Source organism: Phoca vitulina, unplaced genomic scaffold (genome assembly GCF_004348235.1).
Source record: "Phoca vitulina isolate PV1807 unplaced genomic scaffold, GSC_HSeal_1.0 scaffold6, whole genome shotgun sequence".
Classification (NCBI taxonomy): Eukaryota; Metazoa; Chordata; class Mammalia; order Carnivora; family Phocidae; genus Phoca; species Phoca vitulina.
Window position 1 is genome coordinate 72,655,304 of NW_022589709.1, and position 26,163 is coordinate 72,681,466.

The 26,163-nt window shown below is 41.5% G+C and overlaps 1 protein-coding gene across 5 annotated transcripts in view; it reads right to left on the reverse strand.

Moving 5' to 3' along the window:
- Positions 1-26,163, reverse strand: part of ARHGAP26 (Rho GTPase activating protein 26) — a 414,246-nt gene that overhangs the window by 264,806 nt on the left and 123,277 nt on the right. For all 5 annotated transcript variants that reach the window (XM_032404464.1, XM_032404465.1, XM_032404462.1 and 2 more), the window contains 4 exons: positions 20,786-20,890; positions 18,951-19,080; positions 15,295-15,395; positions 9,681-9,775 (listed from right to left, as the gene is read on the reverse strand). In XM_032404464.1, coding sequence (XP_032260355.1) covers positions 9,681-9,775; positions 15,295-15,395; positions 18,951-19,080; positions 20,786-20,890 — 431 coding nt within the window. The remainder of the gene's footprint in view (positions 1-9,680; positions 9,776-15,294; positions 15,396-18,950; positions 19,081-20,785; positions 20,891-26,163) is intronic.

A 26,163-nucleotide genomic window follows, 5' to 3' on the forward strand; every position in this document is an offset into this window, starting at 1 on the left:
GGGCCCTGGGATCCATGGTGACCAGCTCCTTAAGCCTTAAGGGGAGGGAAGGAGAAAGAGGAAGCATAGCTTGTGCTCGCTCGCTCTCTCTCTCTCTCACACACACACACACACACACACACCTTAGCAAGTTTTCAGAAGCAGGGTTCTCATCAATTTAGAAAGGATCTGATCCTAATAATGAATAAATTATAACATATTACAGCCTACAGCATTAACCTCTTGAGAGGAAAGGTCCTAAAATAATGAGCACCATAGCAGTAATGATACTCTCAAGAGTAAATATTGCCAGTCATATCAAATAATTTCCCACATTTTTATTTTAAAGGAAAGTGCTGTCGTAAAACACCAGGAAGCCCAAATAAAGAAATCTTTGGCACATGAAGCTGCATTATCCACCTACTATGGGCCAGCCATGACGCTAGGTACCGGGAACACAGGAGTGAGCAAATTTTAACACAGCAGCAGCCAGAGACAGCATTATTAATTGCCAAAATGAGCAAAACTCAGGGAGAACAAAAATACTTGTTACTACCATTGATAACAAACTGAAAAAATTGTCTAATTCAAGAAATGTATTAGTTCATGTATCAATTTTTTATTTTTACTAGTCTAGCTCATAGTGAATAGAAATGTAAGTAAGTGGAATATACTGATGGACTCGTTTCCTCTCTTAAGATTTTATTTAACAGCAACACTTTGGTTTAGATTTTTTTAAAAAGCTCATTTAATACTTAGAAGTTGGCTACTAAACTGGCATTCGCCATTAGCAAAACAAGTTTCAGTATGCAGACCAAGGAGTACAAATAAGGTCGCCCCAGTCTCCCTCCGTAAAATCCATGAGCCACCACGTCCCATTCTTACTTAAACCAGAGTCAAAGAGTAAACACTCTCTCAGTTAATTTACAAAAAAGAAGAAGAGGAAGAAGACCACTCGATGACAAGTTCAAACTGCATGAATATTTAAGATTCCAAGAACTTTTCAACTGGCTTATTTTACAGAGAGCCAAGAAGCAACCCAGAAAGCACAATACTTCCCCCTCCCCCCAATTTACCCCCACCCAAGTATGGAAGTTAGAGCAGAACACCCTCTGAGGAAGGAAAAGCCATTTCCTGTCTGAAATGTCAGTGATACTGAGACCAGCACTGTAATCCAACCACCAGGAAGGCAAAATCAAATATTATTTCAAACCAGGGGTGAGAAGGGGAGGGGCGGAGAGGGGAAGTCTGAAACCAGGAAAAAGAGATTCATCTGTTGCAAAAGATAAAGGCACCCTGCCCCAAGAGGGAAAGGCTGGTCTGCCTGGTGCTCAGCACACATCAGACAGCCAAAATCACACATCTGTTTTCTTCACCATCTGAAATAAGCCGTCCCTGAAGCAAAGAGCCTGACACTTTTCATTTAGGAAGCAAGGTAAAATGTAATGTTTAAACAGAGGCTTGATTAACTGAGCATGCTTGCTTTTACAGGGAAGCGGGTATGAAATGATCCATCACAAAAGGGTGAGAGGAAGGAATTTCTAGACAAAGAATTAATAATTTAGAATACCTTTTCTTTAAAGAGTAATTCACCATCATTTCTTGTCTAGCGCACAAACACGACCCCCCCCACACACTGACTCCTAATTGTTGACGTATAAAGGACAGCTGATTTTCAACTAGACCTTCTTAATAGTTACTAATAAATATACAAAACTGCCATCTAGAGGTTGAGCACTGCAGCAAGTCTGTTATATAATGTGATCCTTTTTGGAAAACACATACCATCCTACACTCACACAACCTCACCAACACAAACAAGTGCATACACACATGACACATACCAAATTAGAAGCAACAGTATTATTTTAACTTGGTACAGTTCCCTTTTGAGATGATAAATCATAAAGAAAGGCATAAAACTCTTTATCTTATATAGGAAATACATACAAATAGTGTGTTACCACATACATAATTTGAAAACGGAACCTTCCCCTAGCAGCCTCTTTGCACATATACATTTAATGCACCTGTATTCACTCTTAGTTTACAGAGGACTTGAAAAATCATTACACTATAGGAAAAGGAACAACATCAAAAAGGAAAAAAACAGGTTCAAAGAAACACCCACCAAAGCAAAGGTTCAACATAAGAACAATGAATTCCCAGGTACTGGGGTAGAGACAAAAAATTCAAAAGCACAACTTTCTCCAACACAGGACTGCATCAGGAAGGAGTATTATCATATTCCATCTTCAAAACAATCCTGCAAGGGAGGTATGATTAGCCCTTGCCCAGAGTCGCACAGACTCTCAGATCTTCCGTAAAACTTCCAAGCCTCCACTATTCTTACTTTAACCAACCTTTCATTTTCGTGGAATTTTTTTCACCCTACCTATACTGGAATGCAGATTATCTGAGTATTTGCTCAAGTTTTATTTAGATAACATCCAACATGTGAAGCTCCTGTAGTATCTTACAAAATAGTTCACCAAAGTCCCAAAGACAAGAACAAATAGTCTAACTCAAAAATTACATGTCCATAAGAAACAAAATAAACAACCACATGCACAAGGTACTGTATTATAAACTGTAGAAAATGATGTTATCGTGCCTCTGGAAGCAAATGACCAGACACACAAATTTAGAGTTGAACAGAGGTATACAGAACATACCTAACTCAACAACCAGCCAACCACTACCACGAAAAGCTCATACACTGTGCAAACGCACAGGACACACAGTGGGACGACAGAAGAGTTGATGGTGGGTGTGGCACATCAGGTTGGTGCTGGTCAGAGGAAAAGCCATCTTTCTTTACCTATTCGTGGGAAGTTTGCACTAGGAGGACTTCAGGTTTAGTTTGAAAGCAAAGTGAGGTGACAGCTTTTAAGAAGGAAAGCCCAGTAGATTCATAGTGTTTATTAAACTTTCAGTCTCCACTGTTGGTAAAATCTGTGGCATGCAGTTATGCTTCATCAATGAGGGAGGGAGGGAAGGAGAGAAGGAATGGATTCAGAGTATTCCAGTCATGCCATCAATCTCTGTAAGAACAGAAGGATTAAGTCCCTGTGTTTGTTACATTTGTCCTACGGCTTTCGGGTCCTCCAAGTTTGCTGAAACACTCAACATCGCAGTTTATACTTTAGTTGCATGAATGCGTATGTGTATGCATTTGTGTCTGCTCATTCTAAAATCAAAAGCAAACTCCGTGAAGGTGAAGACTATTGCTTGTCTTGGCCCCCATGCCAATGCCGGGAATGGGGCGTGTAGTACTCCACGTAACGTCTTCAAATGTATGGACTTCTGTTGGAGTCAGCTAGTCCTGGAAAAAATAAAGCATTCTAATTGTTTCCTTTCCCCAAGTATAAACACCACCCCTCAAGAGACTACATTGATTCAGTGCATCAAAACGAAGCCTTTTATTTCTATTATTTTCCATATGGTTTAGTGGCTCCTCCTGGAAAACATATGGAAGAAAATATCCATGTGTCACATCTGTGAGAAATTTCTTTAAACAAATCCAGAGATGCTGGGAGAAGACTGCCACTATGATCCTTTAGCTTGAACAAATATTTTCTCTACTTCTGCTCATTAATTTCCATAGGATGCTGCATGGTGGAGTTAATTATTCAGAGTGACTGAAGAGAGGCACCGATTGGCAAGTATCAGTAACTCACATACCACTACCACTATTAGCTACTTTTAGATGGAATCCCATTTCTACCCACGAATTTTACATTGAACTCCCTCAAAAAAAGGTGACATACTTTAAGGAAAAAAATGGTAAATCTAGTCTTTATTCAATTAACCAATATAAAATATAAACCTTCAAGTGCTCGGTACTATGGCAAGGTAATACAAAAACACCAAAGAATGCTCCTGTATTAAGACATAAGAAAGAATGATATATATATTTTTTTAAGCTAAAGAAAGCTTAGGCTACCATCAAGCGTATCCAGAGTAAGGACGATAGTTTATGTCAATATGCTGTTTGTGAAGTGAGGCTTCTTGCCAATGGGATTTTTCAACAAATGTATGCTGGCCCATCTAAACGGCTCTCAGGGGTACTGCTGCTGCTAGTACTGGTTTAACCAAATACCACAAACTGATTGACAGCAACAACAGAAATTTAGCATCTCACAGGTCTAGAAGCTGTGAAGTTCAAGAGCAAGCAGTTAGCAGGGTGGGTTCCCTTTGAGTATGTGAAGGAGAATCCTTTCCATGCCTCTGCCCTAGCTTCTGGGGGTTTACTGGCCGTCTTTGGTATTCTTTGGCTTGAAGACACATCACCACTATCTCTGCCTTCATGTTCACATGATGCTCTCCCTGGGTACATATCTACTTGGTATCCAAATTACCCCTTTTTATAAGGACATCAGTCATAGTGGATTAGGGCCTACCCTCATGACCTAATTTTAACTTGATGACCTCTGTAAAGACCCTGTTTCCAAATAATATTGATTTTTAGATAATGGGGATTAGAGCTTCAAGGTATGAATTGAGGGATACACAATTCAACTCTTAAACATCTTCTAAGAAAGTAAAAAAATATTCCTCTTTGTACCATATTGTGGCAACATCCTACAACTACTCCAAGTTGTACACACTCATTTAAAGCCCTATAATAGTCTTAATGCTAGAGTCCTGAAAGTGAATTTAAAAACAAAAACAGAAGGTAAATTCAAAGCAGTATCACATTGATTTAATGGACATGATATCTTGACCTAAACAACTTTTCACTTTGGAATTGAAGAAAGACACCAGAGTTTCTACTAACGTTAACTTTTCAATGTTGGTAACAATAAAACCCTTTTGAAGGAAAGCCAAAGACATGAAAACATCAGCCTGTGACATATTTACTCAGAAGAGTCCAGTGGTCTTCAACAAATTCTCGGGTCTGAACCTCCCCCCAAAACTAGTTCTGAGAAAAGGAATCAAAGAAAGGCACTAGAGAATAAGGGACAGATAAAATGATTATGTGGAATTAGGTAATTATGTAAAGTTACTATAGAAGGGTGTAAGATACTGAGAAGAGACTATAGGCCTAGTAGAGATATCAAAAGAAAAGCAATTAGATACAAGAATTAAAAGTAGATTTCTAAAATGTATTCAGTTTACAGAGAACCTCGGACACAAAATTCAAGAACTATGGATCTAAATCCCATACCTCTGAATTAACAGTTAATTTGATTTCCAGCTTGTTCATGGGTCAAAGAGTCACAGCACTTCTTCCTTTAGAATGTAAATGTCAGAGATTAACCCCTTTTCATCAGGATTTCAGGAGGAACAAATAAACAGCAATGCATTGGGATACAATGAAATCAACTGATAAATGACACTGTTGCTTTCTGACTCATGCTAGTCTCCCTAGAGAAACAGAAATGAGTGTCACCTTAAAAATAAAAGGGAGAAGAGGTGTACCTGCCAAAAATAGCATTCATGGGAAACCTGTATGCGACGTGCCTGGCGTCTGTGCTCTATCTGCACTGCCTCTTTAAACTGTTAGCCATGTGAGGATTTTCTGGAAGTCACAAGGCAGTAAATATAAGAACAGAAGCTAGTTTGCAGCGTTAGTTCATCCATTTGTTTATGATGCCACGTGCAAGTGATTACAGTGAGAAAGCACTTCTCAGATTTCACATCCAGCAAGCTGAACACTCAGTGGTATCTCTGAAACCCAAGTACCGACAGCGCTGGGCTTAACGCTGGAAACGTTTCTAACATATCCTCAGTTTTGAGGCAGCAAGGTGCCCTGTGGTGAGCGCCCATGCACCTCAGTTCAAATCCCTCCTGAGCCCGGGGGAAGACTCACACCTCTGAACGACAGATTCCTCACCAGTAACGTGGATTAATTGGAGCACAATCCTCCTTAGACTGTAGTGAAGATAACATGAGAATGTATGAACAGCTTTCAGCTTCTAGAAAGTGTTCTCTTACTGCTGCTTCCCTCACCCCTCCTCCACCTTTAACTTAAGTGAGTTTTACGATGGTTTCTGCTGTTGCTTTTTTCCTGGTCATCTGTTATCAGAGGTTGGAAATCACCTTTTCTACTAGCTATACTCTTCTCCATGTGAGTTAAGAACTAAGCTCCTTCCTAAAGAAGCCTCAGTTTTTTGAGTTTGTTTTACTGTTGTTCCTTGTTACAATGTTTTTAATAAGGAAACATTTTTATACTCTGAAAAATCTGTATTGTGATAGGCATGGTGTTTAATGCACCAATTATTAGTGAGAATAAAAGACAAATGAAGAGCCTGTTCCAAAAGTGAACTTCAGAGTCTCCCTCCAGGAAAGTCAGATGGACTGTGTAGGTCTGGGGCAGGGCCAAGAAGCTGTAGTTCTAACAAGCACCCCTGTGGATGCTGAGTGCAGGTGGTTCTCACTACACAGTAAGACATGCCGATGTAATCAACTCAAAAATACTGACCTGCTGGAATATCACTTCCTAAAGGCTATAGCCTCTGTTAAAAAATAACATAAAATATCAGCACTAAATCTAAAAGATGTAAGTATTCAGAATAACCCTAAAAACCCACCATGTCATATATTCTAAGTCAAAAAATACTACTTTAGCATGTATGTATACCTTAACAGAGTAAAACATTAATAGCCACTACATAAACATTTATAAATATAACCATTTCCTCTTTTATTTCCACATTTCCTAGGTGCTACACTTGCATTTTGTCCCTCTACCTCTCTAGCCATTCAGGTACAGCTGAGAAATCTGAGTAAGGCACAGGTTGGAAAGGCCACAGGAATCAATTCCTTGCTAAAGCACACTGGAGAAAAACCAAGGTGTAGGAATCTTCCAGAGGAGAGGACTCTGGGCAGAGTTCCCGGGAATGTTGCCAATGAACCCATGGAAATGCTTTTCCTTCTCTCCTTAGTCCCTTCCTGGATGGTAAGAAAAATGCAGAAAGACACTAAGTCAAAACAGGAGACAGATAAGGAAAAATGCTGCCCAACTGTAACCTAGTCTTTGAGATCAAAGATAATGACCTATATAAAAAACAGAGAAGTGTTTCGTACATGTTCTGTGTTATTTTAGGTGACAGGAGTCACAGAAGACGCTCAAGCTCAGAAAACAAAGTTTCTTAAACTCCCAGGTCCTAGAAACAGGATGCACACATGGCATACCTAACAGGGCCATGTGGGAAAGAGCCAGCACCCATGGGGCTACTTGTTAGAGTAGCAGAAGTGATGGGAGAGCCTAGGTGGTGGCTCTTATTGGAGTTTCCAAGGGAAAGGCAAAGCAGGGCAGGGTCAACAGTTTATTGGCTAGTTTGAATAATTTCAGGGGGTTCTAAGCTATAGGAGTGGCCCTCCTCGCCTGGTGCCTGGACCTCAGATGATTAAAGCAGAGGAATATTGCCTCCTGGGGATTAAGGGCCTGGTGGAGGAGGTCTGGTTCTGGGTTGGTTGATTTGCATGTCAATGGCACCCTCCAGGCTGTGCCCTTTGATCTCTAAGAATTAGTAGCTCTGGAAGGGGCAGTCTCTCCCCAGATAGAAAGGTTTTTAAGGTGTCCCAACACCACAATATACAGAAAATTTAAAATACAAGCAATACAACAGAACTGGCTACTCACTTCCTGCTTACCAAGAGGAAATTTAGCAGCCTCTTTCTGAACCCCTACTGAAACCCCTCCGTGTCACCCCCAGGGAACCAGAGAGAGCAACTTAGGAGAAACCCACTTCCCAAACCCACTCAGTATGTTCCATGTGACACATTCTATAAGCTCTCAGCTTATAATTGGGACTTGCAAAGCTTTCAAGGATATAATCAAGAGGAAAGATGGTAGGAAGTATTTGCAAGGTGGAAATGAGAAGGAGGCACCACGTTGAGTTTTAATTGCCTCAAAAGCAACTCTCTTAAAACTTCTGGGAAAACTTCTGAGGAAGAAAACAGGAAACGATTCAGCTTCAGAAATCATCTCCGAACTGGTTTTCAAATAAGGGACAGCTGCAATGTGAGGCACACCTTCTTCCAAATAACCATACAAAGAGACAATAGTCTCTAGAAACAGTTGACAAGCATCAAACAACTAACTCTGCTTTTAAACATACACGTCTTCTCCACCTCTTTCATGGATGCCAACAATATGAATTCCCTTAGATTCCATACTGAGAACAGAGACGCATACAGGTACTTAAAGCATCCTGAGTTAGGATTTGTTTAAAACCAAGAATAACCAATTTTGGTGTGAGGCAGACATTTTGCAATTCCCCTATGCTACCTTAGTTCAACCTATGTCCTCATGCACCCCTTCCCTATTACCCTCCCACACCCCCAAACATGGTCAAGAACTGGGGTATTCTCTTTTCTTTACAAACTATGCTTACTTCTCATCATTTAGAGTCTAACCTTACAAAATAATCAAGTCTGGTGAACGTGCAAGACAAGCTAATTAACAAGTAACAGCTAACACTTGCTAAGCATTTATTATTTGCCACCCTGCCAAGCATTTTACATGCATTATCTCCTTGAATCCTTAGAATTCTAGGAACTAGGTACTATTACTATCTCCATTTTCCAGATAAGGAAATCGAGGCCCTGAGAGATTAAGTAGTTATAGCTGAAAGTCACATGGCTACGAAGCAGCAAAGTCCAAATTTAGACCCTGACTGCCTAACTTGAGAGTCCAAGGTATAATGACTAAGTGCTGAAGAGATGAGGTAGTTTCCATGAATTCCTGATTAAAGCAGGGCATGCTCCCCCTACAGGAGCTCGAGCAGCCTCCAGTAGTCACAGTGCAGGGAAACATCAGGGCACAAGAAGGCATTCCAAACCTGCCAACACCCCAGAAGGCACTCAGTCTCTCCATCTTCTAGAATCAGGAAAAAGTAGCCCTAAGTCAATGTCCCAGAAAGGCAGAAGTATTGACTTCACAAAGCGGTGTGTGTGTGTGTGTGTGTGTGTGTGTGTGTGTGTGTGTGTGTGTTGGAATAAAGGGAGAAATGGCATTATAGGAGAATCATCCTGAGATTTAAGGATCTTTAATGCTGGCACTGCTGATCTTGAACAGACAGCACAAATACACTTAACATGTGGCTTTCACTCAAGGAATTAACCTGTTGCCAAGTACAGTGTTTCAAAGAATTGGAATGTTGTCAAACTAGCTTAACACCATGAAATGGTACAACTTAATGAGACTCCATAAATATTGAGGACTACAACACGCAGCTCCCTCTGCAAAAAGTGATTTTACAAGTGGTTTGCTGTCTTTCCTGGTGCATACACACAGTGGTAGGTGAAATGCTACAACTAAAAGCTATCTTTTTTTAAATGAGTACAACTTGTTCCATCCTTCACTTTACCCCATTCCTTTTGGACCAATTTTTAAATTTAAAAAATTAAATATTTTTAAAGTAAAAAATCTCAAATAGTTCATATAATCATGCTAAGCAGTTTTCTTTAAACATCTACTCAACCTCCTAAGATAACACACATTACTTCTCAGGAAAGCCCTAATGTTAAAGCAAACCAAACCAGAGGCTCATCACTGAACCTACAAGAGGGGAGAAACTATGCTGATCCTTGCAGACCAGCAACTGGCCTGAGGTCTATTCCAAACTGAGTATCTGGAAAAGGAGGGGTAGGGTGAGATCGAGGACAGAAAAGCCCCGACTGAATGGAAAAGGTAAAAAAATCCAAATTTAGTAATATCTGTTCCTGAGCAAAGTGTGACAGCTACTCACCTGTCTACTGCTTCTACGTCAAAGCAAAACCTCTTCTCGATAGAGTCTGTTTTCCGCCGGGTGCAGGATTTCAGGGTGACGGATTCATCTTCTCCCTGTTGGGAGCACACACACTATCAAGATGAGGTCTGAACATGGGCTATGCTATGTGCCTCTCCAGCAAACCACAAACGTGCCACATCAACAGGGGTGATTATTCCATCTTCTCAAGCCTGAGTGTTCATGACCCACAGGAAGGTGGAATGTTGATCAAAAACCTTCCCTCAGCCACAAGCCTCACGAAGCTAAAACCTATAAACCAAGTTATACTTGAAGCCAAACATCTCTAGTTTTAATTTAGTTCTAGCACATCACGATGGTACAGCATCAACCCATGCTACATAAACTCTTGTTGATAATGTTTGAAACAGGTTTAATTTGCTGGGTTTGTTTTTAATTAATTTATTTGAGAGAGAGCATGCACACGAAAGCAGACTGGCAGAGGGGGAGCCAGAGGGGGAGGGAGAGGGACAAGCAGACTCCTCACTGAGCACAGTGCCCAATGGGGGGCTCGATCTCATGACCCTGAGATCATGACCTGAGCCAAAACCAAGAGTTGGACACAACTGACTGAGCCACCCAGGTGCCCCTAATTTGCAGGGTTGATAAGGGTTAAACCAGATGACCTGCAGTCTCCTCCCAACTCTGAGTTTCTACGTTTCACTGCCTTCACTTTTTCAGGAAGGCCTTCCTGGACCAGGTCAAATATCCCCAAGACATGTTCACATAGCACCATCATAGCTGGAATTGTCCATTGATGAGGGTAATGATTTCAATCATGTCTCCCTCCTCATTATACTCTAAGCTCCCTGAGGGCAGGGACTGTGTCTGTTCTTGCTGATTCCTGTGTTCCCAGAGCCCAAATAGGCCCCAGAACAGAGGATATGCTCAATAAATAGGTTTTTAACAGCTTTATGACAGTGTAACTAATGTATAATAAACTGTACATGTCAATTTATGAGTTTTAACTTCTGTATCTCTCCATAAAATCAACACCACAATCAAGCTAATGAACATTTCCATCACCCTCAGAAGTTTCCTTGTCCTTTGAATTCCATCCCTTCACCCAGTCCAGCCTCAGGCAAATACTGAATCTGCTTTCTTATCCTACAGATTAATTTGCATATTCTATAATTCCATATAAATGGAATCACACAGTATGTGCCCTTTTATTTCTGACTTCTTTGACTTGGCACAATTTTTTTGCAATTCACCTATGTTGTGCAAATCAAGAGTTTGTTTCTTTTTACTGCTGAGTAGTATCCCATTGTACAAAGGTAATCCAACAATCTCATCACATAGTGCTCTTTTATTGCCTAAAAACATAGGGGTTTCTCTTCCTGATTTCTTCTCTTTTTCCCATGTAAGAATTTAGGGTTCATGTTTCTCCTGCCTTTGCCAATCTTTTTCTCTAAACAAGGGGGAAAGCTAGCAAACATGCCTTATTTGTTGAAATAGGAAATGTGACTGCTTATGGTAAAACTTAACCACCCCCTAGTATCACAATACCACACAAAATACAGAAGACCTAGCAAGAGATGGTTTATATTCACAAGCCTTACATCTACTGTGTTTTTTAGGGGGTGGAGAACAGCAGGTGGAAAGGACCTGTGGTCAGGATCCACGGAGCCTGGGAGGCATTGAAAGCCAGCCAATACGGCTCAATCCCAGAGCAAAAGGCAAACTGGCATGAAAGAGTCTGAGGGAATCAAGAGCCAGATCATGCACATTGTGGTCCATAACCTGAGAGCACAGGAAACATAATGAAGGGTTTCAAGCAAGGGAAGGGACAAGGTCACCTTTGGACTGCTCCAGACCTCACACAGAGAGAGCTGCCTCAACTCAGAGGTTAGGATACAGGGGAATTCTCTTCCACCACACACAGGGTCTAGTCTCCAAGATGACGGAACAAATCTGCTCACATATCCTTGCTGGAAGCTAAGAGAAAAGCAGGTAGTTTTACAGGAAAATAATCAAATGAAATGGACAGCAAAGTGAAGGAAGGAAAGGGAAGTGAAAAAGCATGTTAGAGAGAAAAAAAACCCACCCTATTACCTGTGTTAAGTCTACCTCCACCTCCTAGGAGAGCTCTCTACAAACACATATATCATATAGAAAGATGTCACATGATTCTCCTGTACAAACTGAGATGACATCACCTCCAGAAAGCTGAGCAAATAGTGATGCCAGGGAGAGCCACTATTTTATATATTTTTCTATTCTTGTTACTATTACTAGCAGCAGCAACCTCCAATTCAGGAGATGCAGACTCCAGAATCAGGCTGTGAGTACTGGCTCTGTAACTCATCAGTTTTATGGGCTTTATAAATCATTTGCTCTCTCTAGACCTCGATTTCCTCCTTTATGAAGGAGAAAACTGGATCAAACAGGATAATGTAGACAATACATGGACTTAGAAAAATATAAATTTAAGGAATTATTAGGAAAATTAATTATTGTACTATCAAGCTCCTAATGCAGAACTCATTGTGTGTGAAGCTCTCTTCCAAGAGTATATATACTAATTCATATAAACTTCTTAACAACCCAGTGATGTGTTTACTATTAACTCACTGAAGACGTGGGAGTCCCAAACATCCACCATAATTGGTCTCTGTCATTCACTTTCCAGTGGGATAAGACCAAACACAAGAGTTCTTCTTTTAAGGCTTAGGAAAGCACAAGGTCAAAAGCCCCAAAATAAAGACTGTGTGAGAGAATAATTTAGTGATGCTCATTTCTAGAAAGACAGGATTGGAAAAGGACTATGGCTCAACCCAAGGGAGCAAGTCTAACTATTGCCTTTGTATAAAAACTAGGGAACACCTAGTGATTAATGTTTAATATCTCTTCCGACTCCATAAATTTCTTTATGTTTCTATATTTAAACAATGTTGTTTTCCTGGCATTACTCCACTCCTGAAACATTAAAAGAGCTTTGGTGTATTCTTTTGTAATACATGGAAGGAAAAGAGATGCTGATAAATTCCTGTATTGTGGACTAAGTAAAAGAAAGCCAGGAAGAAAAACTGGAAGTGGTACAGAGCAAAGGGGCAGCCTGATAGAGTAGCCAACAGTAATGACAGATGCATCTAACATTACTGAGCCGGGCAGTCTAATTTCAAAGCTGATGCTCTTAGCCTCTGTAATGCCCCCCCCCCCCACACACACACACTGCACCACAGTGCACCACAGAAAGTACCAGAGATGGAATGCTTACTGGGGACTAATTCATCAACATATTAGATACAGCTTAAAAATTATTTAAACATAGAATCAAAGAAATTATGCAGAATGGAATCCAGAGATACAAACAGATGAAAAATATAAACGCTTCTGTTAAAAATATTTAGCTATCTTCCAAAGGAGTTATGTCCAGAAGGCGATATGGGGATGAGGCAAAATTCAAAGTGATAAATGGTAAGAATTTCCCAAAGTTACTAAAAGACACCCATCCCCAAATACAGAAAGGCCCCAAATTCCCAAGCACAACAGAATGAAAAAAAAAAAAAAAATCATACATAGGACCATCATAATGAAATGTAGAATACCAAAAGGAAAAAAAGATATTAAGAACAGCCAGAGAGAAAAGACCCATCACCAGAAGAGGAAATGCGCTCAGGCTGCAGCTAGCAAGCCCAGAGGAAAGGAGAAAGGCTGGAGCACAGTGGGGAGCTCTACAGCAGTGACCTGCAGGGCCTATGATCAGAGCCGGCTGCAAGAGTATTTCTATCCTACACATTCTTCATGTGACTGTAATATTCCTCCCATCAAGAGGCTGGTCTGCATCCTCTCGCCATGAAACTGGGTGGGCTTGGGGGGCTTTTAGGACTGCTTCAACCAACAGAGCTCTATGACTTCTAAGGCTACATGCAGTCTCTGCTTTCACTGCTGGAATATTCACTCTTGACATCTTTAGCTGCCCTGAGGCCACCATGCTGTGAGGAAATCCAAACTATCTCCCATTGAGAAACCAGATGGACAGGCCCTGAGACTATACAGAGCAGGCTGGAAAGAGGGAAGGGGAGGAAGGAGATCAGGAGAAAGAAAGAGAGTCATGGCTGACCAGCCTTCAGCTGCTTCAAACCCTCACTGTTCCAGCTCCTGCTACCATCTGATTGGAACCCCCTGAGAAACCCTGAGCCCAAAGCACCCATCCAAATGCTCGCCCAATTCCTGACCCATTCAGAAACTGTGAGAAATACTAAAATGACTGGTGTTGTTTTAAAAGTTGGCAAGTTTGGGCACCTGGGTGGCTCAGTCGGTTAAACATCTGACTTTAGCTCAGGTCATGATCTCGGGGTCCTGGGATCGAGCCCTGTGTCAGGCTCCCCACTCAGTGGGAAGTCTGCTTGTCCCTTTCCCTCTGCCTCTCCCTCTGCCTCTCTCCCTCTCCCCCGCTCATGCTCTCTCTCACACATAAATAAATAAATAAAATCTTTAGAAAAAAAAAAGTTGCTAAGTTTTTCAGTGATCTGTTACACAGCAACAGATAATCAGGACACCTAAACCATTAGCTTGCAGCCCTCTTTGTATCAAGTAAGAGTGATATCCATCAGTTTCACAGGACAAGGCCATCCAGGAATTTCTAGCATCTAAACACATTTGACATACTTAATATTGTATATATGTGAAATACAAGAATCTTTCTTAGTTGCAGCTCCTAATAGAACTTAAAGCTAAGAATACTCACCTTGCTATAGTTACTGTCTAGGGTACTATTCCTCCTAGAACTATTGTGTAAAAGTAAGGAAAACTACAGCAAAGCAATCTTGCGAAAGAAGAACAAGTTGGAGATATCACAATCCCAGATTTCCAGATACACTACAAAGCTGTAGTGATCAAAACAGTATGGTTCTGGCACAAAACCAGACATATAGCTCCATGGAACAGGATAGAGAATCCACGGATAAACCCACACCTATATGATCTATTAATCTACAACAACAGAGGCAAGAATATACAATGGGGAAAACACAGTCTTCTTCAACAAATGGTGCTGGGAAAACTGGTCAGCCAAATGCAAAAGAATGAAACTGGGATATATATATAAAGGAGTATTACTCAGCCATGAAAAAAAACGAGGTATTCCCACTTGCAACAACATGGATGGACCTAGAGGGTATAATGCTAAGTAAAATAGGTCAGACAGAGTAAGACAAATACCATCTGATTTCATTTAAATGTGCAATTTAAGAAACAAATGAACCAACAAAGAAAAAGCAAATGTCCAGATGGACAAAAAAACAGACTCTCAAATATAGAGAACAAACTGATGATTGCCAGAAGGAAGGTGAGTTGGGGGGGGTGGTGAATAGAATAGATAAAGGAGTTTAAAAGTCTACTTACTGGGACGAGCACTGAGTAATGTATACAATTGTTGAGTCATTATACTGTATACCTGAAGGGAAATTTAATACTGTATGCTAATTATACTTCAGTAGAAAAAAAAAAAACTTAAAAAACAAAAAAAGAAAATGACAGTGACACACTGAAGGTGTTGCTATACATATGCATTATAACCATCCTATGTTGGCCAAGCAAATCAAGCATGAAATTTAAAAAGCGAACTCACCCCCTTTCCTCCTGACTTTTGGTCAAATGGTACCATGGTGATTTGTTTGGAATCCCGTTGATATGTACAGTAGTGCTTCACCCAAGAAGTTCCAAAGTGACCTGCAAGGTAGTATTTCCCATGAAACATCTCTATGTGTCCAAAGCATGCTGGAAACACACACAGCCCACAACCCACAGTGCTCACCTACCCTTAAACTGTTTCTAGGGGCAATGTAATCTCCACCAGCTAGACTGGAACAGGCAGAAATCTGATCCCACGGGCTGGAAATGGAATTGACCCAGGGCTTTCCCCAGGGACCAAGGAAAACTGTTTCCCACTAAATGCTGCATCCAATGGGTCTTAAAATACAAGGGAAGTAGAGGTTCCCTGGGGAAATCAATTCTCTTTCCCATCATCAATCTCCACTTGAAGTTTCCTTCTCCCCTGACAGAAGTAAGATGATTGAGGAAAGAACACAGAAAAGCTCCTCAAAGTGCCTGTCACTGTTCCCATCTGGTGTGATGACTTCATGCTTCCCACACAGCTGCTCTGCAACTCTCTACAAAGTCATACAGAGGTTCTGACCTACTGCCAAACCCCTAATCTGTACTTTACCAGACTCAAGATGATCTGAAAAGCAGACAGGCAAACTCTGACACAAAGATGTAAATGGAAGTAACTATAAATACCCAAATGTAATCTAAGGAGTCTGTCCCTCAATATTATCCCTCAGGAAAGAGGGAGATGCCCTTCAGTCAAATCCTGATTTTACCTGGTAGTTGGCTAACTACTTTATCTTGAATAACAAAATATTATTAGAGGAAGAAGGCATAATCAGCATTATTAGCCTCCAAGGTCCTCAATCAACACTAGCCTTAGATGCTCAAAGATATCACAGAGCAGAAATGGTTTTGTTGTTGTTGTTGTTGCTGTTGTTTTTAAGTAGTAACATGAGATTTAATAAAGATTTAGTAGTTATTTTTCAGGGTATCAGTGCCCATAGCAAATGTGGAATATCACGTAGGAAATGAAAAAAGTAAAAAGCAACACAGTAAGTGTCTACATTGAAGCATCAAAGACAAAAATACCAACCATTCTAATTTATTTTTGTGGCTCAGAGAAAAAATTCCAAGGATAGCACAACACAAAGATTCCTAAAGTTCTGTATCTTAAATCATCTGAGCATTCAAACAAATAAGAACAGTACTGGACTTGGATTTAGCCTACTGAATAGAACAGAAATCCTTAAGTCCATCCCGACAATAAGATGGATGGATGGATGCATGGATGGATGGATGGATGGATGGATAAGAAAGGAGAGAAGAAGAGAATGAGGAGGGGAGGGTGGTCGCTTCCTTGCAGTACACTAACTAATAAATGTGGAAGAGTGACAGAGCTGAGAAATCACCATTTTGCAACCATCACAGTAACCATCCGTTTAGGCAAGAACTGCCAGTGGATGCTAACTCTAGCAAAGCTTGATGAGAAAGATATGGTCTTAAGGGGTCTCCCCATACACTGCTAATGAGCTACAAGGGAAGAATAGTGACTGTACAGTGGATAAACTAAATGATACTTTGAGTGAGTGACCAAAATTAACATCACCACTGAGGGGCAGATGGCCATCCTGTGCCACTAGATGTGGTACCCAGATAAGAACACAAATGTTACTACTTATGTAGGATTTGACAAGGGATGCCTAACCTGAATCTAATCACCGGGAAACATTAGACAAACCCACAGTGAAGAAAATTCTAGGAAAGAACTGGCTTACACTCTTCAAAAATGTGTCATGAAGGACAAAGAAGAGCTGAGGAATTATTACAGAGTAAGTCATGACAAACGCAGTTTGAAGTCCTATCTAGACAGAAGGAAAAGAAAATGCTTTATAAGGGCATTACTGGGACAACTGACAAAATTGGAATAGGACCTGTCATTTACATTAAATATCTTATCAATGTTACATTTGCTGGATATGGAAACTATACTGTGGTTACATAAAAAGAATAAGAAATACACACTAAAGTAAAGAAGCATGGGGTATGGAATCAGTTCCAAAACGATTCAGAAACAACGGCAATGTGTGTGTGTCTCTGTGACTGTGATGTGTGTACACACACACCCAGAAAGAGAAAGAACTCTATAAATTGTGGAACAATGGTAAAAATTCATGCATCTAGATAAAGGGCATATAGTTGTTCATTATACTCTTCTTGCAATTTTTCTTCACATTTCAAATTATTTCTAAGTAATAAGTCACCAAAACTTTCAAATGAAAAGAGCTGTATCCCATTGATATGCTCTAGACTCATGTATTTGAGAGTTAAAATCTGGTTCTAATGATTATCAAGACATTCATGTTTTTAAAAAGCATGTGAAGTGTTTGAAAAAAATTGGTTTATTAATGTGAGTGCAGATTACATATATGTAAGTGAATAATATTAATAAATTAAGTATTGTAAGTGGACACTGAACTATATTCAAGTTGACCTTAAACTTTTTGGGGTGGATCTTCTCATTGGGTAAAAAAGGTAACACCTTATATTGAGGTCTACACAAAACACAGTACTAAAGTACCTTCCACTTCTTATAAACCTCAACAAGCTCATCCCTGTAAGAATAAAGGGCATAAAAACCCTCAAGATAACCAATGCCTCCAAACTCAAACCCCGCTACTGCCCCCATTGTCACCAGGCAACAATTTTAGGGCCAAGCAAACTTTTGAGCAATCACTAACTAGAATAATCACTGAAATCAAGTGTTCTGTTCCATTAGTAAGCTTCTAGGAGTGAAGACATTTGCCTCACCCTGAATCAACAGAAGGACAGTAAAGAGCACAAAACCAGCAAAAATCTGGGAGGATTAACATGTCCAACCGAAAAAGGAGGGATGGAAGACTAGGAGAACTATCCATTAAAGAAAAAAAAAAAAAAATGACCTTCTTCTATCCCTAGCACTCCATGAGCTAAGTCTGGAAGTGCTACCCTCAAAGCACGGCCCCATCAAAAAGCCTTTCCCCAGACCTATCGCAGTAGCCTATGAGTCATCACAAAGAAGTCTGGATTAGCAGCACCTGGTGTTTCTTTCCTTGACATCACATTGGCAGGACAATGGATTTCTCTTTCTACCTCTCGGAGTGAGTTTGTGTTTCTACTCACAAAATGTAAGGGTTGAAATGACAGCAATTGAAGAAAGGAGGTGAGAAGGCCTAATTCATGACTATTTATTTGGTCCTTGCCAAACCAAGTCTTGAATGGAACAAAATCATTCCATATTAAGTCTACCCAAGGATATGACTACTGATAGACAGTAAGGTCTAGCATGCAAGGCCCTTTCAGAGCCTCTATGCCAAGCGTGCGACAGCTAAAGCCATGCTGAGCGTTCAGGCACGTCAAGTGTGATATTAAGGAGAAAAAAACCACCACAGAGCCTCAATGAATTCCAGGTTCCTGAGGGAATTTCCAGTTACAAAGAAAACAGAACACATCACGGGGAGGTAGACAAGACCTTTTAGGTATCTTTCCCTTAAAAAACTCAACTATCAGCTACTCTCATCACCCGAATCTATATTTACAGAAGCTGTGCTCTAGGCGAGGCACTACTAGACACACCCTCTACCTCCCGGGCAAAAGGCCTAAGTGTACCCCAAGCCATCGTTCACCACCAGTACTCACGTTTCTCCTGAACGTACAGGTACCCTTCCATGGTGTAGGGACTGATGGTCTTGTGCTCAAGGGGATTCTCCTTCATCTTTTTCATCAGCGATTCCACTTCTGACCTGGTGCCTTCAAAGCGATTTCTTGTCTAGGATGAAAGGCATTTAAATCAAAGAAATGAAACCTTGTTCTCATCTCTAACAATTCACAACATCAACCTATGGAATCCTTAGATCTAAAACCAGGTAAGGAACATTGAGCCACCTAGGAATTAGGCAAATACTCACTTTTAAGAAGTACCTTTTGACCATAAAATCCTATACCAGAATGACTCTCAAAACTCTCAAGACCATCAAAATCACCTGGACAATGTGGAGAAAATACAAATGTCCAGGCATCACCCCTAAAGATTAATTTAGTACCTCTGGACCCAGAAATGCGCATTTTAAACAAGCATCCCAAGGGACCCTGATTCAGATAGTTCACAGAATGGTCCCCCAAGCTCCCTTCAAGACAGAGGGACTTAGGGGCGCATGGGTGGCTCAGTTGGTTAAGCGACTGCCTTCGGCTCAGGTCATGATCCTGGAGTCCCGGGATCGGGTCCCACATCAGGCTCCCTGCTCAGCAGGGAGTCTGCTTCTCCCTCTGACCCTCCTCCCTCTCATGCTCTCTGTCTCTCATTCTCTCTCTCGCAAATAAATAAAATCTTAAAAAAAAAAAAAAAAGACAGAGGGACTTATTTCTCCAACTGCAGGAATACCACTTGCTGATGGTTCATAGATGGTTCCTTCCTCAAAAGGGAGCTGGTTCACTCAAGGTAACTCCTTTCCCCAGCGCAACCTGCACCCCATGACTAGTCAAGGCTAGGGGCAAAAGGGGAAGGGGTCCAAAGCCTGGCACCCTTGCTTCTATTGAAGCCACTGTGAAGGTCGATATCAGCTCTAGGACACCCCAGGGCACTGACTGAGGCCTCACAGCTCAACTTCTCCGGCAGGGGTCTGCTGCCCTCTCTCTCACGGGTGATTTTGCTGCCCCTACTCCCCTGTAAACCTGCTACACGTAAACCTCCACTTCCGAGTCTACCTTCTGAGGAAGCTGGCCTAAGGGGAAGCCATGCTTTGGGAAACCTTGTCTGTTTTCCAAAACAACACAGAGAACCATGGCAGGGCAAGCTCCAGGCTTCTAAACCCATGCAATAAAACTCACAAGGACACACCTGGGTTTCTTTTCTACACAGCATCATCTAGAGACAAAGACAACATGCAGACTAATATAGCCAGCCACATAGTGACACAGGGGTTTGAGACCAGTAACTGCTAACCAAACGGCCCTTAGCACAATTCTGAGCACCAAAAGGTCCTGCTGGTTAAAATGTGGGGAAGGAGGCTGGGAGTAAATGGCTCTGACTTGGATTTCCTGTGAGCCTTACTAAAAGTTAAACAAGATCATATCCTTTGAGCTGGAGGCCAGCATGTATGCCCCACCCCCAACCCCTGAACACCCTCCAAGGTCTCTTGTGGCCAGGCAGCTAGATGCACAGAGGGAGGCTGGGCCTTCCACTGCCAAAGGAAATCCTGACTCTGGTGCTACAGATTTAAAACAAAAATATCAGCAGGACTTCCGAAAACATAAATAGTGCTTAGAAATAATGGAAAAGAGGTTGATGCTCTAACCTGGGGCCACCAAGCACCCTACAAATGTCTGCCCCCAGCTGCCCTTTGAACCCAAGCAAGACCCATCTTCCTCATCTGCATTCCAATCCAAATAAGTGATCTCTATGCAATCAGACCCATACTTTGTGTTCTTTCCTTTTCTCAACCAGGAAAAGGAAGCCCATCTCTTTGCCCACTCACATTCTGTATGCTAATGGTCAACTCAGTCTTGAAGTCGCTGAAATCCTTGGCCAGTTCATAACCATGGTGATAGAAAGTGAAGAGTCCTTGCAAGAATGCCAGTAGCTGTAATGAAAGAAGAAGGGCAGAGTTCACATAAGCATGTTAAATAGGTATTATGCAGCTTTACCTGAGTTCCCAACCTTGATTTGAAAGGCTAGAAACAGTAATAAAAATGCCTATCATCTACTGAGCTTACTCGTATGCCGGGCACTGTAACATCGTATGTCTGCTCTCACTAAATGCTCTTAACAGCCTAGCAGGTAAGTACTACTGTTGTCTCCATTTCAATATTGAGAAAGCAAGTTCAGAAAGGTTAAGTAACTTGCTCCAAAAGACAAAGTAAGCAGCAACCAGGATTTGAAACCAGGTCTCCTCAGCATCAACATCTAAGCTCTTACTCTGAGCCTCAGTACCTTCAAAGAAAATCATTTCTTCAGAAATTGAAGACCAGTCTCCTTCAAGTCCAACTCAGTCTCCATCAAATACATCTGCAGTATCAGGTTACCATGCGGAAAAGTGTAGTTATATTGACGGCCAACAGAGAGGAGAGAAGAGGAAGATGGTATGTCCTGAGTCCACAGTGTCACAGGCAAAGTCAAATCAAAGAAAATCACCCAGATCAGACTTCGGCTCAAATGTGCTTCTGTGCTCTCCCTAAACTACCCACAGGTAAACACCAGGGATGCCGTTATTAAAATATTCCCATGTTCCCACATCTTCAGTTATGATGGTTCCCCTAAATTCTCATTTAAATCCCCTCAAGCTAAAAGGTATTAAGTCCATTCACTTTGTAGTCTTGTATTTAGTGAAGAGTGAAAACATCTGTTCAGCCTGATTCTCACAACACACCTTCATACAGTGAAAACTATGAATGTTCCCACCCTGAGTCCTGCCAATCTTCACTTCTCCAGGCTCAACCAATGTTCCTACCTTACTTCCTCCCAGAACCTACACACAAAGCTACTGTTGTTAGGTCTCCCTGGCCCCTTCCCAAGTTCTATGCATCTTGCCTCAGTTCCAAATCTCAACCTGGAGAAAGGATTGCAATACAAGCCTTAACAAGGTTTTAGAAGAACCAGAACTTTACACCTTGTCACAATCTCTGTCATACTGCATTTGGGGACTCCATCCCTGTTCTAACTCAAACTTTTCAATGCCAACTCACATTTTCTGAGTGGTCCACTCTGACCTCCCTGACCTGCCTCTAACACATGTTACATCAAGATACAGTTGCTTTGTTTTATATTGTTATTTAATTTTCCAGTCCCTCAAACGAACATACCTCTAGTAATTAAACATATTCTCACTTTGTTTTTTCACCTAACTCTCCTCTTCTGAGAGAACCCTCTTCTGAGAGGCAGCCCTAACAATGATGGCAAAGGAAACAGCCCACCCCTGTTCATCTCCCACCTGGCTTGTGGCAGGAATGGTAAGCATTGTATGGTATGTGCTACATGGTAAGGTATGTGCTACTCTACCTGAGCTCAGAGCAAAGAATGGTCTTTGGACTGAGCCACTGCCCAGCCCAGTTGATCAAAGAGCTCTGTATTGTGAAGTCAGGCAAAACCCAGCTTTTAATAATATGATATCCCAACTTCCCACTGCTATTGTCCCCAGAGCAACTATTCCCTTAGATTCTCATGGGAGGTCAGAAAGCAGGCCTTGCTGGGTCCTCTGGCTCAAAAAATATCTTGTGATGCCATATACAGATCACTAATATAAATCAACAAACGAGTGGTAAACCACATAGAGTCACCAAAGACTAATAATGAATTATTTTCTTGAAAGATGATGGAAGCTTTTGAACTTCCACCATATAAAATACTTTTTTGAAAGGAACGCTCAGGCTTTTCCAGCTAGATGGCTCCAGGAAGAGAGAAGAAGAGGCCCTTATGCCAAACCTAGTGTCAGTGTTCACAATGAAAACTGTTGTTTCTTATCTTTTCCTTCCCCCCATTCTAGAATGCTGTGCCCATCACTTTTCGAAGGCACTGAATCATCCTCTCCTGGAGAATAATGCAGAAGATAAGCAGCTAATTCCAAAGCCATTTCTCCTGTTAACTCTGATTTATTTTCCACTTAAAGTCAACAGGGCCTCTCTTGCCCAAGGTAATTAAATATATCCTCCAACAGCTCACTAACACACCACCTGGGCATGCACACAAGTGTTCAAGGCAGAGAGTGACTAGTATTTATTTTGGTTTTCACTTCCTTTGATATCATGCTTGATTGTCCACTTCCCTATGGGAAATGATTCCATAGATATTATTATCCTTGGCCCCCTTCCCTTCTCCCCTGCCCGCATCTCTCTTCCCCTGGCACACCTCCTGACATCCCCTTCCCACACTGCATGAACCTTTGAATCCATTACCCAGTGGGAAATGAAAGTTCACTCCCCAGAGGGCTGGGCGAGGTCCTCGAAAGACCCCAGAGATGGATCATCTGTCTGCCTCAAAGAAATGCTTGTACTCAAGCACAAAGAGGAAAAGCTTATTGTAGCCTCACCTTGGTTGGCAGATAAGTCAGCACATCCATAGAGGCTCCTCCCTGAACAGCCAGGGACACACAATCATAGCGCAACAAAGGCAATACCAAAGAAAGACCTTCCCCAACTCCTTTTGCCTTCAAGGACCCCCATCCTTATTTTCTTCAGAAAATAACTTAAAAAAAAAAATCTATTCCTATTTCCTACAAGACAATATAGCACATATATTTTTTAAGTAAGCAAAAATGTAAGTGCTTCATTCAGTGACAATTGTACCATTCTGGACTATCTGATAAATTCAGGTTGCTTCCATTCATAGAACAAAGCTACTGTTACAGGCTGAATAGTGTTCCCCCAACCCTGACAAAAAAATTATGTTGAAGTCCTAACCCCAGTAACTCAGAATGTGACTTTATTTGGAAATAGAGTCTTTACGGAGGTACTCAAGTTAAAATCAGGCCAGCAGGTCCTGATCTAAAATGACCAGTGTCCCCATAAAAAGGGGCTATTTGGACAGAGAAGCAGAGGCATGATAACCACATGAGGACAAGGGATAGCAGTGATGCACCTATAAAGCAAGGAATGCCAAATACTGCCAGCCAGCCACCAGAAGCTACAAGGAAGAAAAGACATCTTCCCTACAGGTTTTAGAGGGAGCATGGCCCTGCTGACACCTTGCTCTTGGACTTCTAGCCTCTAGAACTATGAGAGGCAGGAAGTTTTTATTCTGAGAACCCAGTTGGTGGTACTTGGTTATGGCAGCCTTCACAAACAAATATAACCACCAAGAATCACTCATTCGCATGACAAAGAGAAGGGCAGACAGTAGAGTGATGATAAGCTGTGCTGGGCAAGCCATGTAATCCCCTGTAACTCTTCTTTTCCAGGAGGACACTAATGCTACATACTACTGCACTGGGTGGTGGTGAAGACAGAGATCACCTACGTAACAGCCTTAGCACAGGAGTGCCGACAGGAGCTGTTCAGCAAGACGGATATACTTAGACGGATGTGTTAGAAGATGCACTGTGGTGGCGGTGTCCAGCCCAGCCTGAGGAAGGGGGGAGCCCAAGATAGGATGCAACAAATCAAAGGAGAAAATGAAGACCTACGGTGGGGCAGAAGTAGTGAGAAAGGACAGGAAGGCACAGCACCAAAAAATATTCTCAAGGTACAACTCAGAGAATGCAGTGTCTGATGAATGTGGGGAATGAGTTCTCCTTAGCACTCCGTAACCTCCAATTATGAAAACTCAGGGAACAGATGGAACGTGGCTTCACCTTCAAGAAATCAGGATGTCATTATCTGCAATCCAAAATCTCCAGAACATTTAGTACCTCAACAAGAAAATAAAGGCCAGAAGTCTGAATTTTTTTGCTTGGAACACTAAAATTTTGTTTCTTTTTTTCTGAAGGTTAGTAACATCCTGGTACTTGAAGTTACTTTCTAGGAAACAAATGAACACGGTCAACATCCATGGAGGTTCCTTGAATGGCTGGAAGATTCCCTTGACTGCAACCACCTCAAAATATGAATACCCACACCAGGTGCCCCAGCAACTTAGTTCAATAAATTTCTTCTGGTTTCCTTTCCACCTGTAAGCAATCAAATACTGTTTCAGAGAGACTAAGAGCCATTCCACTTCTGCTAGGTACCAGATGTCACCTTAGAGAATAAATGTGCTTCCATTTCCTCATCTGAAAACAGACATAAAACAGCAATTACCTACCCTCAGAGACAGTGTAAGGATTGGATGACATTATGGAGGTGAAGGGACCATTAGCATATGACACAGTTACTCCTAATCAACTGTTATTTCAGGGTCTTCTGCACAATCTCAGCCAGGGGCTCAAACTTAAAAGTGCCACAGAATCACCTTAGAGGGCTTACTAAAAGACTGATGACTGGGCCCCAATCCGCAATTTTTCTAGGGTAGAGCCAAGAGTCTGCATTTCTCGACTTTGACAACCATGGGTCTGATCAGCAGTGTTCTGGATCAATCCCTCCTGCTAGCCACAGCTCCCGAAGCCCTGACCCGCCCATGAGGTGGTGGGTTGAGCAACATTAACTTCTATAAAAAAGAGGAAGGTTGAACATGTGAATTCTACATGCAGCCTCTCAACCAACTCATTTAATTTAACTGTGGGCAAGATCCTATCACTTTCTTTTCATTCTAACAGGGGACCAGAAATTTTTATCATTAGCTTTCCAGGTGCCTCACTGCATGGCCTGGGACACATCCACAAATCACAATAGTTTTCCACTCTTGATACCCCTCTGGCACTTCCCCACATGATCCCTCCTGACTCAAATGGCACTGAGCTGCTTGCTCCCTTGGATACCTCTCTACTATATACATCATGCTTCCCTAATGAGGCTTTGAACTCCTCAGAAACAGCAGCGGGATCTTCAGCAATTTTTCTGGTAGTAAGTAAATGCTTTCAGATTTACCAAGACTTTTTATATTAAAACAGGCAGACCCTGTTAATATTGCCACTTGACTCATTTGCTCATCTAAGTAGACCCTGGCTGACTGAAGCTTACATATTCCTCTATCTTCTAATAAAAAGTAATCATTGCCTGGGTGCTAATTAGCAATTATATACTAACTGGGTGTTAATTAGGTTCACTCTATTCTAAGCATCATACATGGATAAACTAAATTATTCCTCCTAACATCTTTATATGGTAGGTGGTATTATTATACTCATGTTGTAGATAAGGAAACTAAGGCTCAGAGAAATAGGTAACTTCCCCAAGAACACACAGCTAGGAAATGGCTGAGCTGAGATTTAAATCTAGGCCATCTGGCTCTGGAGCCCTTACCAATGATTATACTGCCTCTCAAAAA